Below are 13,240 nucleotides of genomic sequence, written 5' to 3'. Positions count from 1 at the left end.
CCACTGAGGTAATGGTGGAGGTGTTTGTTAGGTGTTTGTTAGGTAGTTCACACACCTGCAACTTGTTAGAAAGTTGCAAGTTTTTTTCCTGGTTTCCCACCAATGGTGTGTGAAGATGTGCCTTACAGGCAGAGTGTGAAGACACAGCTTTGTTCTGGGAAAGGAGATTCTGGCATCCATTTACTTTTAACCTGGAATGGTTTTTCTGAAGTTCATCTGAGATGTTACAAGTCCCTATGGATGGCATTCGTTGTTCCTGAAATATATTAGTGTTTAATATTGTTTAATATTATGTGTACAAATCATTTAGTTTTTTTTAAAAAGAGACACTGAAAATGAGGGCATTGTGGGGTTATCCAGATTACCTTCACCTTGATATGGTGGCAGGAGAAGACACACATAAATTCAATGTTGTTTTTTTCTTGGCTCGATGTACTCTGATAGGCCTCTGTTATTTTTATCCTCTCTTTCTCTCTCTCTCTCTTTCTCTGTTACTCTTAGTCATTAAATCATCTCCTGGCCTCCCTCATGCTGGAGAGAGCTCCTGTCTGCACTGCTTTAATCTGCCTCTCACATCTCTGGCAGGAGACCCGACTCGAAGCCCCGAACGCGACGCTGGAACACGTCAAAATAGCCTGCGATTTGCGTGAGTCAAATTCCCCTCCCGGACGTGAGAAGGAGGTTCCTCCCACAAACAGCTTCTTGTTAATGCTGTCCGTGTTAGTTTCGTTTACTTGCTCTGAGTGTGTGTCAAAGTGCAGCAGGGGGAACAGACCCCTTACACCAAGCGCCCGGTTTACGCGCAGGGCCCCGGAGGTCTTTTAGGGCACAACAGGGTCAATTAGGAGAGGAAGTGGCCGTCCAGACTTTGGGGGTAAAACCTGTTCTCTCCCATTGTCTACGTGCTGGTTCTCTTAAGAGGATTTCCCATTAAATCACTTCCGACTTCACAGAATAACGCCAAGTGATTTCCTGACAGGTTTCACACAGGCATTCATTTTGAGAAAATGACTAATTTTAAGAAAACTTGTAAACAATTTTTTTAGTGCAGCCATCAAAAAGAAACTAATAGCATAGGTAAAGTGAACAAAACAAAACCGCTGGACTGAACTGAAATGGAAAGGCGCTGAATTAAACCAAAGGGTCCTAAAATCTTCACCCAGAGGTGGTAATCTGGGCCCTGGCTCATGCAGTCAGGAGCAGATCTTGAGAATCTCGAGAATATGAATCCTTACTTCTCCTCACTAATCCTCGCTAATCCTGCTCCGGCAATCTGATATCTTAACGAGGCACATAAAGGGTTCGGTAATAGGAGCAAGCTTAGTGTAATGGGCCGTGAAATCGGCCGTAGACAATCAACTCGTATGAATCGTCAAGTATCTCCGAGTTTTTGGCAACGGGTCATCGCCGGGTCAGGTTCGAGGGCTCGTGTGAGTTAGGAACATGGCACAGTTGTGAGAATACTCAACCACCCCCTGCAAAATGCACAACCCCTCAAACCCACTTCATATTATACTGTATTCTACATAATTCTATATAATTATTCGATCCTAATTCTATTTTAAGAAGCTTCGAACTCCTCATGTTCACGCAGTATCTCCTTTGTTGCCTGATCAGGGTCTGTGTGCAAAACTTTAGCCTGTGCTTTTTTTTTTTGGTTTGTTTGTTTTAAAGAGATGTTGGCATGAATAGAGTGAGTTTAGCCTTTTGCGAAATGCCACAGTATTTATTAACATAAACCTGGACCAGCAGATCATGGGAAACACAAACCCCCACCCACCACCCCCACTGGCTTCATGCAGCCTACAGTGGGCCAGTGTGTGAATGATGTGTAACGATTGATTTCTTATCGTTATAAAATCCAATGAAATGCGTCGTGTCTTGGCGGTACAATCATAGAGCGCAGGCATGGTGGGCAGGTCCTTATTCCTCCTCTATTAGCCCCTCCCCCTGTTCTGTAGCTCCACCCACAAGTTAAGGAAGCTAATTTGGTTCACGTAACCAGGCTGTAGCCGTTAGTGTCTATTGTGTAACTCTTCGTCTCCCTTTGTCCTGCGTTTCCCGTTTGCACGTGGTCGGACCCGATCTGACTGCTGAAGATTGGCGTGAAGCCTGGAGCGCTCCATCACGCCTCACGTCAAGCGGGTGGTTGAGATGGCAGGCGAGATTCTGCCCTCTTGTCTGGCGTTGTGTTTTAGTTGGAGTTCGCCCATAAAACCGTGGGCAGATTTTACACGGAAACCAGAACTGTGCAAGAATGCCTGCTAGTTTCTCCTCTTTCACAACTTTTTCTTTTCTCTCTCTCTCTCTCTCTCTTCTCCTTTCTTTGTCTTGTTCTCTCCCTTTTCTCTTCTCTTCCCCTCTCTCTCTCTCTCTCTCTCTCTCTCTCTCTGTTATCCTCTGTACCTGCTCCATCTAATCCCACATAATCTGGTCATCTCGTGGTTGTCTCTGGATGTCTGTAGGTTTCAAGTCATCGCAGATAAAGCAAGTTTTCACAGTGTTGATCAGATTGCCATCAGGATGGCGATGCTGTGTTGTTCTGTTCTGGGCATTCTTCAACATGCTGCTCGCACCCCAGTTATTTAGATTTAATCTCTCTCGGATTCGCTTGTGATTTCTAGGGCGCAAGAGAAGGCCTTATAGACTACAGACACAACATTATGGTTCCTCCACAATTCCAGCATTTAACCACATAGAGAAATAGGGGGCTAATTAGCACAGTGATGTTAAATATCTACAGGTCTGGTCAGCTCGGTCCACAGAGAAGCTCAAGCGTTCAGATGTGCCCCGTGATGACACTGCACGGTGGCGTGGAGGAGACTTTAGCACCTCTATGAATGTATCTACCGTCCCACAAAATCAAAAAGAGCCAAACTGCACTGACCCTGGATCAGTTCCTCCTCCTTAAATCCACCCAGGGACAAATTGTGAAACCGCAGCCTTTAGCAAAGTAATCAGCACACACAGTGAACACTGCAGCAGCCTGTACCAGCCCGGACTGTTTGTGCAACTTGAGAGGTATACTTTTTTCCACTGAAAGTGTCTTCTCGCGCTCTCTCTCTCTCTCGCTCGTGCTCTCGCTCGCTCTCTCTCTCTCTCGACGTTCTTTAGGCTTTAGCTGTAGGGCCTAATTAAAGGCGATCATTGCCACTGCAGGTTAACGAGGCAAACGACCCCACCCCCATCAGGATCAATGTAAACAAATGCCAGCTAACAAACTAACAGTATTAGCCCAGAGCAGGAGAGACAGCACACAGAGAGCCCAGCAGTGCAGCTCCCTGTGAGCAGGAGAGACACCACATGGAGAGACCAGCAGTGTGGCTCACTGTGAGCAGGAGAGACATGGCATTTCATTTTAACAAGAAGCACAGGACCTCTGCCTATTACATGGACACTGTTAAATTACTGTGTGTATAAGAGGTGAGAGACAGAGATGGACAGAGATTTAATACTGCTACCACTACTTAATAGATAGATTTATTACTGATACTGCTGTTACTACTGTCATTATTATTATTATTATTATTATTATTATTACTTTGCGAAGTTAAAATGTAAAAAGTTTCCATTCTTGTGTTTTGTACAGTCCTGATTTGACTTGAGAGTAAGAGAGAGAGGAGGAGAGAGGAGACAGAGAAGGACAGCACAGAGGGTCAGCAGGATCAGCAGCCCTGGAGGAGATCGGCCCCTCCAGGTGGGTAATTAAAAGCTCAGGACGCCTGCTCTCTGCAGGACACAGGTCACTGCAGGCAGCCAGAGAGTCAGCGGCTTATTACACCATCGGCGCAAACACCGCAGTCCCTCCACCGCATTCAGCGTGCTACAACTACACCGCCTGCCCTGCCAGAGCCTACAGGAACCCAGCAGTGCGGGTGACCCCAGCAGCCTGGGGCCCGGAGGCAGCCATGTCTGCAGTCGCCCCTGCAGAGGAAGACACCGGGGATTTGGAGGTAATAAACTACCTTCAGTTACCTAAATGGAGTCGAATGTGCCACCTGAAACGTAAATATAAATGGAGGTAATAAGCAGAGCGAAATGAACACTTCACCCACACAAATCTAGTGAGCAAAGAGGGTGGGATAATGAGGTGATGCACAGAGGTGAGGAGGGGAGAGAGATGAGAAGAGGAAGAGGAGGAGGGAGGAAGGTTCTCCATGGCGCCTGGTGCCGGTTCATTACCACACACACACACACACACACAGGTGTGGGTGATGCAGGTGCCTCCTTACAGCAGTGGGTGGCAGAGTGTGTGTAAGGCTGCTGGAGTATCAACTCCACCCAGCCAGCCGCTAAACGCAGTCAGCAGAGCTGAAAATAAACACGCCAGCCTGGCGTTAGCATGGAGAGCTGATCCCAGGTTAGCTCATCTCTGCTCCAGCCTCATGTCCATAGCTGAGTGTGAGGGACAACACACTGATCCCTGGACAGCGCTGGAGAGCAGGCGCGCGGGATGGTGGCTCTGTGGTCTACAGCAGCTCAGAGCAGCACAAATCCCAAACATGATATGGGTCAAACAGACTTCCCCGGAAAGTCACCAGCAAAGAGATATAAATCTATTGGTTTGAGGGAATGTGTGTGTGCGTGTGTGTGTGTGTGAGAGAGAGAGAGAGAGAGAGAGAGAGAGAGAGAGAGAGAGCATGCATGCACCTATCTTATTCAGTCCTGATTCACAACCCATGACTGCTTAACAAAAACTATATAGCAACCTATATTTCATGCAATATTTTTTTTTTGTCCCGTGCAAAATGTAAACTGTAAACTGTGCATCCACAAAATTTTAAAATTCAGAAACACACCTCAGACCTCAGGGAACAGTGTGCACATATTCCCTGTATCTGACAGATGAGGTCATTCATTTCTCTTATCCGTTAACTCACTTCCTCTTCATTAGAACTACTCATTAGTGACTCTCGGGACCAAACAACTACATTTGTCCTATGCCTGTCAACACCCATGTACACAGAAACAGGGAGAGAGAAAGACAGAGACCGAGAATATTACTACATTATGTTCTTTTCACTTTTTTATCTTTTATTTCATATTATCTCATATGTACTGAACTGAATTTATATATATATATATATATATATATATATATATATATATAGAGAGAGAGAGAGAGAGAGAGAGAGAGAGAGAGAGAGAGAGAGAGAGAGAGAGAGAGAGCATAACCTACAAAGGATTTCAGCTCTACTATTATCCAAGTAGGTTTTATGGCTCCAGTTTAAATATTAAAACACTTAAACCACACTGTAAGAAATATAACGAAATCCCAGTTAATATACATTTTTAACTGAGTTACATAAAATATTAAAATAACAGTTAGGTGTTCTTTCTAGCCAGTCCTCTAAATTTTGCCCAGAGAACTATTTCCTCGCGGGCCTGCTGAAGTGTGTTGGCCTGTAGATGGTAGCAGTTCTCAGCTGTAGTAACTACTCATGCTCTGTCAAGAGACCATGAAAAATGGCAAAAATATCTTTTACTTAAAAACAATAAGAAGAAACAAAGCCCTATATAAATGAAGCATGAAGCATGACATTAAAAATGGAGTTAGTTTTGTTTTAAAAGAAAAAAATTTTCTGAACCTTTTAAACCTTTTGCAGTCTGTGTGGCAGTAAAAGAGGAACTTGACCAACAGCCAAGCAATGCTGATCAGTCTAGAACTTGAAACAAAGAAAAAAGAAAACACCAAAATGTCAAAAATGGGTTGCAGTCAATTTGTTCCAGTCATTAGAACAACTACTGAACAAATGTGACCTTGTTCCAAATCAACTTTTGTAGGACATTGACAGGTGCTAAATGACTTAGAAATGAAATAACCAAGTGAATATTTTTTCATCAGGAAAACAGGGAGGTCAATTCACACAGCTGTTGCTCATAAAACAGGAAGCAACCCTATTTGTATAGTGCACCGATTCTTGCTCCTGCTATGGTAATACATCCAGGTCATAAATCTTCACTGTGCACTGTCAGTTCAGCTCTGATTTGTACGATTAGCCACAGAGGTTTACAGTGTTGATGTTGCGTAAAAGGAGAACGGTGTTGACCAGTGCACACAGAGCCATGGACGGAAGGGGGTCAGAAACAGATAAATACAGACACAAAGATCGAACAGGCGGGGCCAAAAGGGAGTAAGTGTGTGAGAGGCACTCTCTGTTCGCACTGGACCAGTTCTATGTGTTTGTTGTGGGTGTTTGCAGAGGTAATGCATCTGTAAAGGCACCCTATCTTTTACACTGTATGTTAAGGTTAAGGTAAGATATGGTTTAGGATGATGGCTGTTTTGTTGTAGTAATGCACACACACACACATGCGCGCACACACACACACACACACACACACACACGCACACACACACACAGAGTAATACAATTATGTTGTTTAATTGCACGTTCACAGATGTGAGAGTACGTGCGCGTGTGAAAAACAGAGAAAAGAGAGACCGAGAGAGACAGAGGGCGATAAGAGAAAACACTTTAACAGATACATTCATAATTATATAAACTGTTTGTAATCTGTTCTCTTATTATTTACTGTTATTGTTTACTCAAAAGTATTTTATTTTTGGTTCATGCCAATGTTCTATTTTTATTGTTTTTATCATTCACAAAATCTTTTATTTATTTGTATATTAATGCTAAATTTACATATACTGTATTGCTTTGGCAACATCTTGGCATGTCAATAAAGCACATTTTGATTTGATTTGGTTTGATTTGACAAACAGGGGAAGAGATAACATTAGTTCATTTTGCTCCTACGTGCTAATTTTGCACCTATTAGTACATTATGTACTATATTTAGTATACTGTGTGCGTGTGTGTGTGTGTGTGTGTGTGTGTGTGTGTGTGTGTATTGCTGTTTACTGCTCTGTTCATTGTCTGTGTTTAAACATTCCTGTTTGTTACTTCTTTAACAAGAAATGCTTTGGCAATACAATGTGATTTTTGTCGTGCCAATAAAATCCCTTTAAGTTGATGATGAAATTGGAAAGAGAAAGAGAGAGAAACAGAGGGAGAGTCAGACAGAGAGAGAGGGAGTGGACAGAGAGAAATGGGAGAAAGAGAGTTAGAGGGAGAGAAAGAGAGATGGGGGGGGGGGTTGTATCTGGCTGGCAACAGCCTCTTGTGCTTTATTGCTGATAAAAAGCAATATAAATATTTAGTGAAATATAGTAATTAAATTGTCAGTCAGCTCCTAAAGTCCAAATAATAAAACATAACTAGACCAAATCATCACACCACTGCTATTTCATGTATACTCAGGAACATATTCCATTAGAGAAGACTAGCAGAAGGCCGCACCTAAAAATGGATTTTGCGTGGTATTGAGATCGAGTGCATCAAAAGTGCTTGACATTCAGTGCCAATTAGTGGACTAAGCTCAATTTGCGTTTTTCATCTTTTAAAACATGTCGAACGTTTCTCCGGCCCGCAGACAGCTGAAGTGAGTTCAGGAATGAGCTGCATGTTGCATGATTCAACATGGAGTTTCCTTAATGAATGTTTCTGTAACAGCAGTAGTACAAACCACCTTACTGGGTGCAGTGATTCCATACTGGAGCTTTCATGTCACGTTTGACTGACTACTGTGCAATGCAAAATCTTTTTATATACTTTTTTAACACTTTTTATGTAATACGAGAATTACATGATAACACACCCTTATCAGATGTCCTGAGCGTCTTCCAGTGTGGGTGGAAAGTTCTGCTTTAAATTCCCTGTCATAACAGAACTAAGTTATTGCAGCTGAGATCATCTGATCTCTCTCTCAAGGTGCAGGAGTACGATGATAATGAAATGACCTTTCCGACCTTCTTTTGAAACTCTGAGGAGCAAACTACACGATGCCATTACAGTGCTGGTTACAGACATGGTAAACTATTGCAGAGATCCCTCCAAATCCCTGATTGGCAGAGAGCCAAAACAATGTCTGTCTTACCGTCAAGAGTCCACTGACTGTCAAAAGTCCACAAATCTTTTCTTGCCATCTGAAAGGTTTTATTCCTGCAGAAGTGCAAATACCCTCCTGCACGCCTTCCATATAGCTATATGAGTTTGAGAATGGTGCTATATAAATGCAACTAATAATAATAACAATAACAATAATATATATGACCCTGAACCAAATAAAAGTCATATCCATGGTAACCTGGTGTCCATGAAACAGGAAATAATGCTATTATTTTTATATATATATATACATATGCACACACACACACACACACACACACACACTAAAAATCACTGTCAGTTGTAGTGACGGCTAACTGAACCAGAAAGGCACGTCTATTCAGTCGTATTAAGTTTCAAAGGTACATGGATAGACAGACATACAGACACATGAACACATTTATTATATAGACCTTTCATGTCTTTTGATGTCAGGATGTCCATTCAAAAAGCCATGATAACGCATCACTGCAGCGACTAAGTCGACACATTTTGTTGGTCTGTTTGTCCTGTGCTGATTCATGCTACGTATAGCCGATGCTTTTATCCAGGGCAACTTACATTTATGACTGAATGCGCAACTCGAGCAATTGAGGGTTAAGGGCTTCACTCAGGGGCCCAAACAGCGGCAACTCTGTGCTGCTTGAACTGGCAACTTTCTGTTTCCTAGCCGAGTATCTTAACCTTAGCCGAGTACCAACAGCATGCGTGGTTTTCTTAGAGATCCATCCACCCATGATCGGTTGTCTGTATTACTGCAGCTGGTGCCACTGTGGGGAGTAAGCCCATATGTTATCAAATACGTTGTTCCTTTTTTTTTTTTTTTTTACACACAGTTGAGCAACATTGTAGTGATTTCAGGGTGTTGTCTGCAAACCATGTTATCTTTATATTCCCTGGTCCACACTGAGTGGAACCTGGGGTTAAGTGACCACATCATCAACTGGATAACAGATAGAGATTAAAATCCCTGCCCTTCTTTATAAAAGGAGAGAATAGGAGCGACAGAGGCACCTTTCTCCTTATTCTTTCCTGCCGTTTCTCTCCCTTTCTCCCTCCATCTCTCTCTCTCTACCTAAACCTGCCTACATGGCGTTCAACGGCACGTGGAAAGTCGACCGCAACGTAAACTATGACAAGTTCATGGAGCAGATGGGTAAGTACGGTGCACGCGGAAAGAACGGCACTAACAACAGCTGTCGAAACCAAGCAGACTGAGATTAATACCGGTGTTGACGTGGATTTAGAGGAAAACATGGGAACGTCTGCGCTACACATGAGAAAGTGGACAAGATAATGTTGTACAGGTTCAACAGTCGTAATATAGATGATGCATGTACTGCTGAATTAGTCTCTCGTTCTGATCTCTGTGAATGATTCTCTCTGAGCTGCAAACGGGATCGTTTGTTATACCCCCAGATGTGTGAATAGTAGTACAGGTCCAAAGTTCTATAAAGCAGAACTTTATAGATGGAGAATGAAGTACGACTATACTGATAACACCTGTGTGTGTGTGTGTGTGTGTGTGTGTGTGTGTACGTATGTGTAGCTGATTTATTGAGCAGACAGTTTGATGGTATTTGAAACTCAAAAGCACTCATTTGAAATTAATAGCACAGATAAATTACTGGTCAAAGTCCACTAGTCCATGTGTGGTATGTAAACCGTTGACTGGCTGGCTATTATTACTTGGGAGGACCAAATGCTCCTGCATATGTAGACATTTGGAAGAAAATAGAAAAAATTAAAAGTGAAGATGAGATTCGGGGTTGTTTTGTAGAAATGAAGTCAATTTAAGACCTCACAAGTAAAGAAATTTCTGTGTGTGTGTGTGTGTGTGTGTGTGTGTGTGTGTGTGTGTATGTGTGTGTGTATGTGTGTGTGTGTGTATGTGTGTGTGTGTGTATGTGTGTGTGTGTGTGTGTGTATGTGTGTGTGTGTGTGTGTGTGTGTGTGTGTGTGTGTGTGTGTGTGTGTGTATGTGTGTGTGTGTGTGTGTGTAGGTATTAACTTGATGAAAAGGAAGTTGGCAGAGCATGATAACCTGAAACTGGTTATTGAGCAAAATGGGAACAAATTCAGCATTAAAGAGACCAGCAGATTCAGAACCAAAGACATCGAGTTCACCCTGGGAGTGCAGTTTGATTACTCTCTCGCTGACGGCACTGAAATGAACGTGAGTACTGAGAATCAATAACCAATCATCAATAACCAGTCTAATTTCTAAACACCTTTAGGAAAAGATGATTCATCACAAAATGTCTTACTGTATAGTAAAGAATATGCACAACTTTTTCAAATGAACCCATATTACCGTTCTCATTCCCTCACTGTTCTACATTCACCTTGTATCTGAGCCTTAAAGCTATTTGCTACAGAGCTGTAGGATTAACCCCAGTCACCAATAGGATTCGTGCTGTCAGCACCCACAGAGACAAGAGACCTGCATGCAGGTTTCTCCCATTTAGAGCTCTGCATAAACCTGTAGAACTATACAACCCAATATCGCCGTATTATTAACTGTACAATCAAAGTCCTCTTCATGATGGAAGAAATATTGCTGTCAAAAGAGTAAACAGGGTTATCTAGACAGGTTTAAAATTGTACCATACCTTTTTGTACCCACAGCAGTGTGGCATGTATCAATGTATGTAATGCCTGCTGTGATTACACTACTGTGATGTATCCATTCTAGTGTGTATGTGACACATGGTGTTTGTGTGTGTGTGTGTGTGTGTGTGTGTGTGTGTGTGTGTGTATGTGAGAGAGAGAGACAGAGAGAGAGAGAGAGAGAGAGAGAGAGAGAGAGAGAGATGCGGTGTTTATAAGTGCCACGCCTGTGAATTGCATACAAAGTGGTGTTTGTGCACCCTAGGGCACCTGGGAAATGGATGGAGACTCAGTGATGAAAGGCAATTTCACCCGGAAGGACAATGGCAAAATTCTGAGCACCACCCGCATATTTGAGGGAGAAGAGATGGTTCAGGTCAGAGGGTCACCCTTGGGGCCCACAAACCACACCACACCATCCAGCAGACCTCCACCACAGTTCAGCAGACCACATGACACAGTCCAGCATACCACATCACACAGTACAGGACAACATACCACAACAACCCACAACACACCACGCAGTCCACCAGCACTCTGTATGTTAGAGATGGAATTCTTAGTAGACTGGACTTTGTGCTCGCAATCCTGATGTTTTCAGGTAATACTCTTATTGTTACAACGCTAATGGAATGGCAGATGATTATAGGTATTTTGTGTATTTTTCCAATTTCCACAGACCTATAGCTATGAAGGTGTTGATGCCAAAAGGATTTTTAAGAAGGCCTAAAGCAGATCTTTACCCAGGATTCTAGCACTGCTGAAACAGGCATTTTTATGAACAAGAGCTGTACAGTTTTGAAGCAATGATGACAACTACACAAAGTTCTTGTCCTAAGCTGTTATGTTGCAAATAAATTTGCTGATATTTTTTACTTTACTTGGATGTTGTCTGTTGTTTTTTAATTGTGTCACATTAGCTTTGTATTTCTCATACTTTATTGTGTATTCTGCTTCAACTAATCAATGGATTATCATATAGGGTTTTGAATATGGTGGAATGTAGAAAAGCACAATACAGTGCATTAATAAATCCTCTCTGCTTAAAGTTGGTATTGATTTATGACGCTGTTTTTTTTTTAATTAATAAATGCCAGCCTTAACCAGAAGAGGGCGCTGTGTGACAAGCTCGTGTCATTATTATTTTAGAGAACTGTGTGAGGTCCCTTATCAGCTCCCAACAAACTCCTTTGTGGTCTATAAATGGTCTTAGAACCCGCCCTGATAGTATAACATCACTAAAGTTTGATCTCAGGATTAAAAGATAATCTGAACCAAATCAACAATTTAATGGTTAATTAATGGTTAATTGAATTCTACTTAAAAATCACATGGTCAAAATATTTCAGGGGAAAAAATCAGACTGTTCTCCTGGTTGTAAATAGCTGTATTAACAAAGGGAACAGAGACTCCCTGGAGAGTAAATAAGTTAGAGAGGTGGTATTTCAGCAGTGAGGTAAATCTCTCTCACACACAGCTCCTCACACATTTATAATCTAATTTTACTTTTACTCAAACCCCTGCATTCTTGAGGAGCAGTGTAATATACTTCTGACAGATGTGGAACAAAGGGACAGGCTATTATTCCCCCACACGTATCCAGACAAGTACAGGCCAGACTGACGTGTTTGAAAATACACACAAACATACACACACACACAATAAATACATCTGTTAACTTACACACAGGTATGCTGACACACCTACACAAATTTCACATGTGGCAACACTTCTTAAATGCACTTGTCAAAATTGCAAAACCGACTCTGACACAACCACATATTTTCAATGTAACAGTAACATCTATTGCATCCCATAACGCTTTGCAGATTTTCATTCCCAGTCTTCAATGGGAGTCATATGACCTGGGTGTGTGATTTACAGAATTAGAACTATGCCTCATGATCCCAAGTGTGTGTGTGTGTGTGTGTGTGTGTGTGTTTGTGTGTGTGTGTGTGTGTGTGTAGCACCCTATGAGGTATTCCTCCAGGGGAGAACAGACTATTACTGCAGGAGAGTAAGAAGAGAAGAGAGAGAGAGAGAGAGAAAGGGGGTGTGAAAGAGAAAAAGATAGATGCATTATCGCATTATAACAGCCCGCAAAATAGAAAAACAACAAGTCCAGTGTGGAAAAAGCAGACACTTCAGCTAAAACACAGCATCAGTTTCAAAAAGTCAAAAAAACCTGCACATTAAGTTAAAATGCTCATTATAAAATACACTTTTGTTAAGAGGTTTCAGTAGATTTTATATATATTTATAAAAACTGCTTTTATTTTATTTTTTATTTTTTTTGACAAAGGTTTGTTTTATACAGTATCTTCTACCAAAGCACAATCCAAAAATCCTGTGGAAGTTCACATGTCAATAATACACAATAAGCACAAATGCTGAACCAAAAATGTATATCTCCAGCATGCACAAAAGTTGCTTCAGTATGCAGCCAGAGTACAGCTGGTGAGCTCACACCGCCTTAAAAACTGTTGGGTTTTTTATTTTATTTTGTCAGTTTGTTCCAACCCGAAGACAATAATAGCATTTGAAGAGGGAGAAACATATGGAACTGTATTTAGACCTCACAAACACTGGATTTCTATCCTTTTTCTCTCAGATCCAAAAAAGATGACACAGCTTCACTCTAAAAACTTCGCTTATGGGTTTTTTGTTGTTGTTGT

The 13,240-nt window shown here is 41.9% G+C and overlaps 1 protein-coding gene across 5 annotated transcripts in view; it reads left to right on the top strand.

The window, feature by feature from the left end:
* The window catches only part of LOC113585873 (fatty acid-binding protein, intestinal), a 26,269-nt gene extending 14,464 nt beyond the window's left edge, over window positions 1-11,805 (top strand). Inside the window, exons 2-7 of one of the 5 annotated variants that reach the window (XM_081714642.1) lie at window positions 502-646; window positions 3,590-3,953; window positions 9,070-9,111; window positions 9,959-10,131; window positions 10,831-10,941; window positions 11,245-11,805. In XM_081714642.1, coding sequence (XP_081570768.1) covers window positions 9,099-9,111; window positions 9,959-10,131; window positions 10,831-10,941; window positions 11,245-11,295 — 348 coding nt within the window. In that variant the 5' untranslated portion in view covers window positions 502-646; window positions 3,590-3,953; window positions 9,070-9,098 and the 3' untranslated portion in view covers window positions 11,296-11,805. Of the gene's footprint in view, window positions 647-3,589; window positions 3,954-8,795; window positions 9,112-9,958; window positions 10,132-10,830; window positions 10,942-11,244 lie in introns of those variants that run through there. The other 4 variants (XM_081714641.1, XM_081714644.1, XM_081714643.1 and 1 more) reach the window with 4 other exon arrangements.
* The last annotated feature ends 1,435 nt before the right edge of the window (window positions 11,806-13,240 follow it).

Source organism: Electrophorus electricus, chromosome 5 (genome assembly GCF_041902795.1).
Source record: "Electrophorus electricus isolate QZ-2024a chromosome 5, ASM4190279v1, whole genome shotgun sequence".
In the NCBI taxonomy this organism is placed as follows: Eukaryota; Metazoa; Chordata; class Actinopteri; order Gymnotiformes; family Gymnotidae; genus Electrophorus; species Electrophorus electricus.
This window is presented reverse-complemented; position numbering and strand designations above follow the sequence as displayed.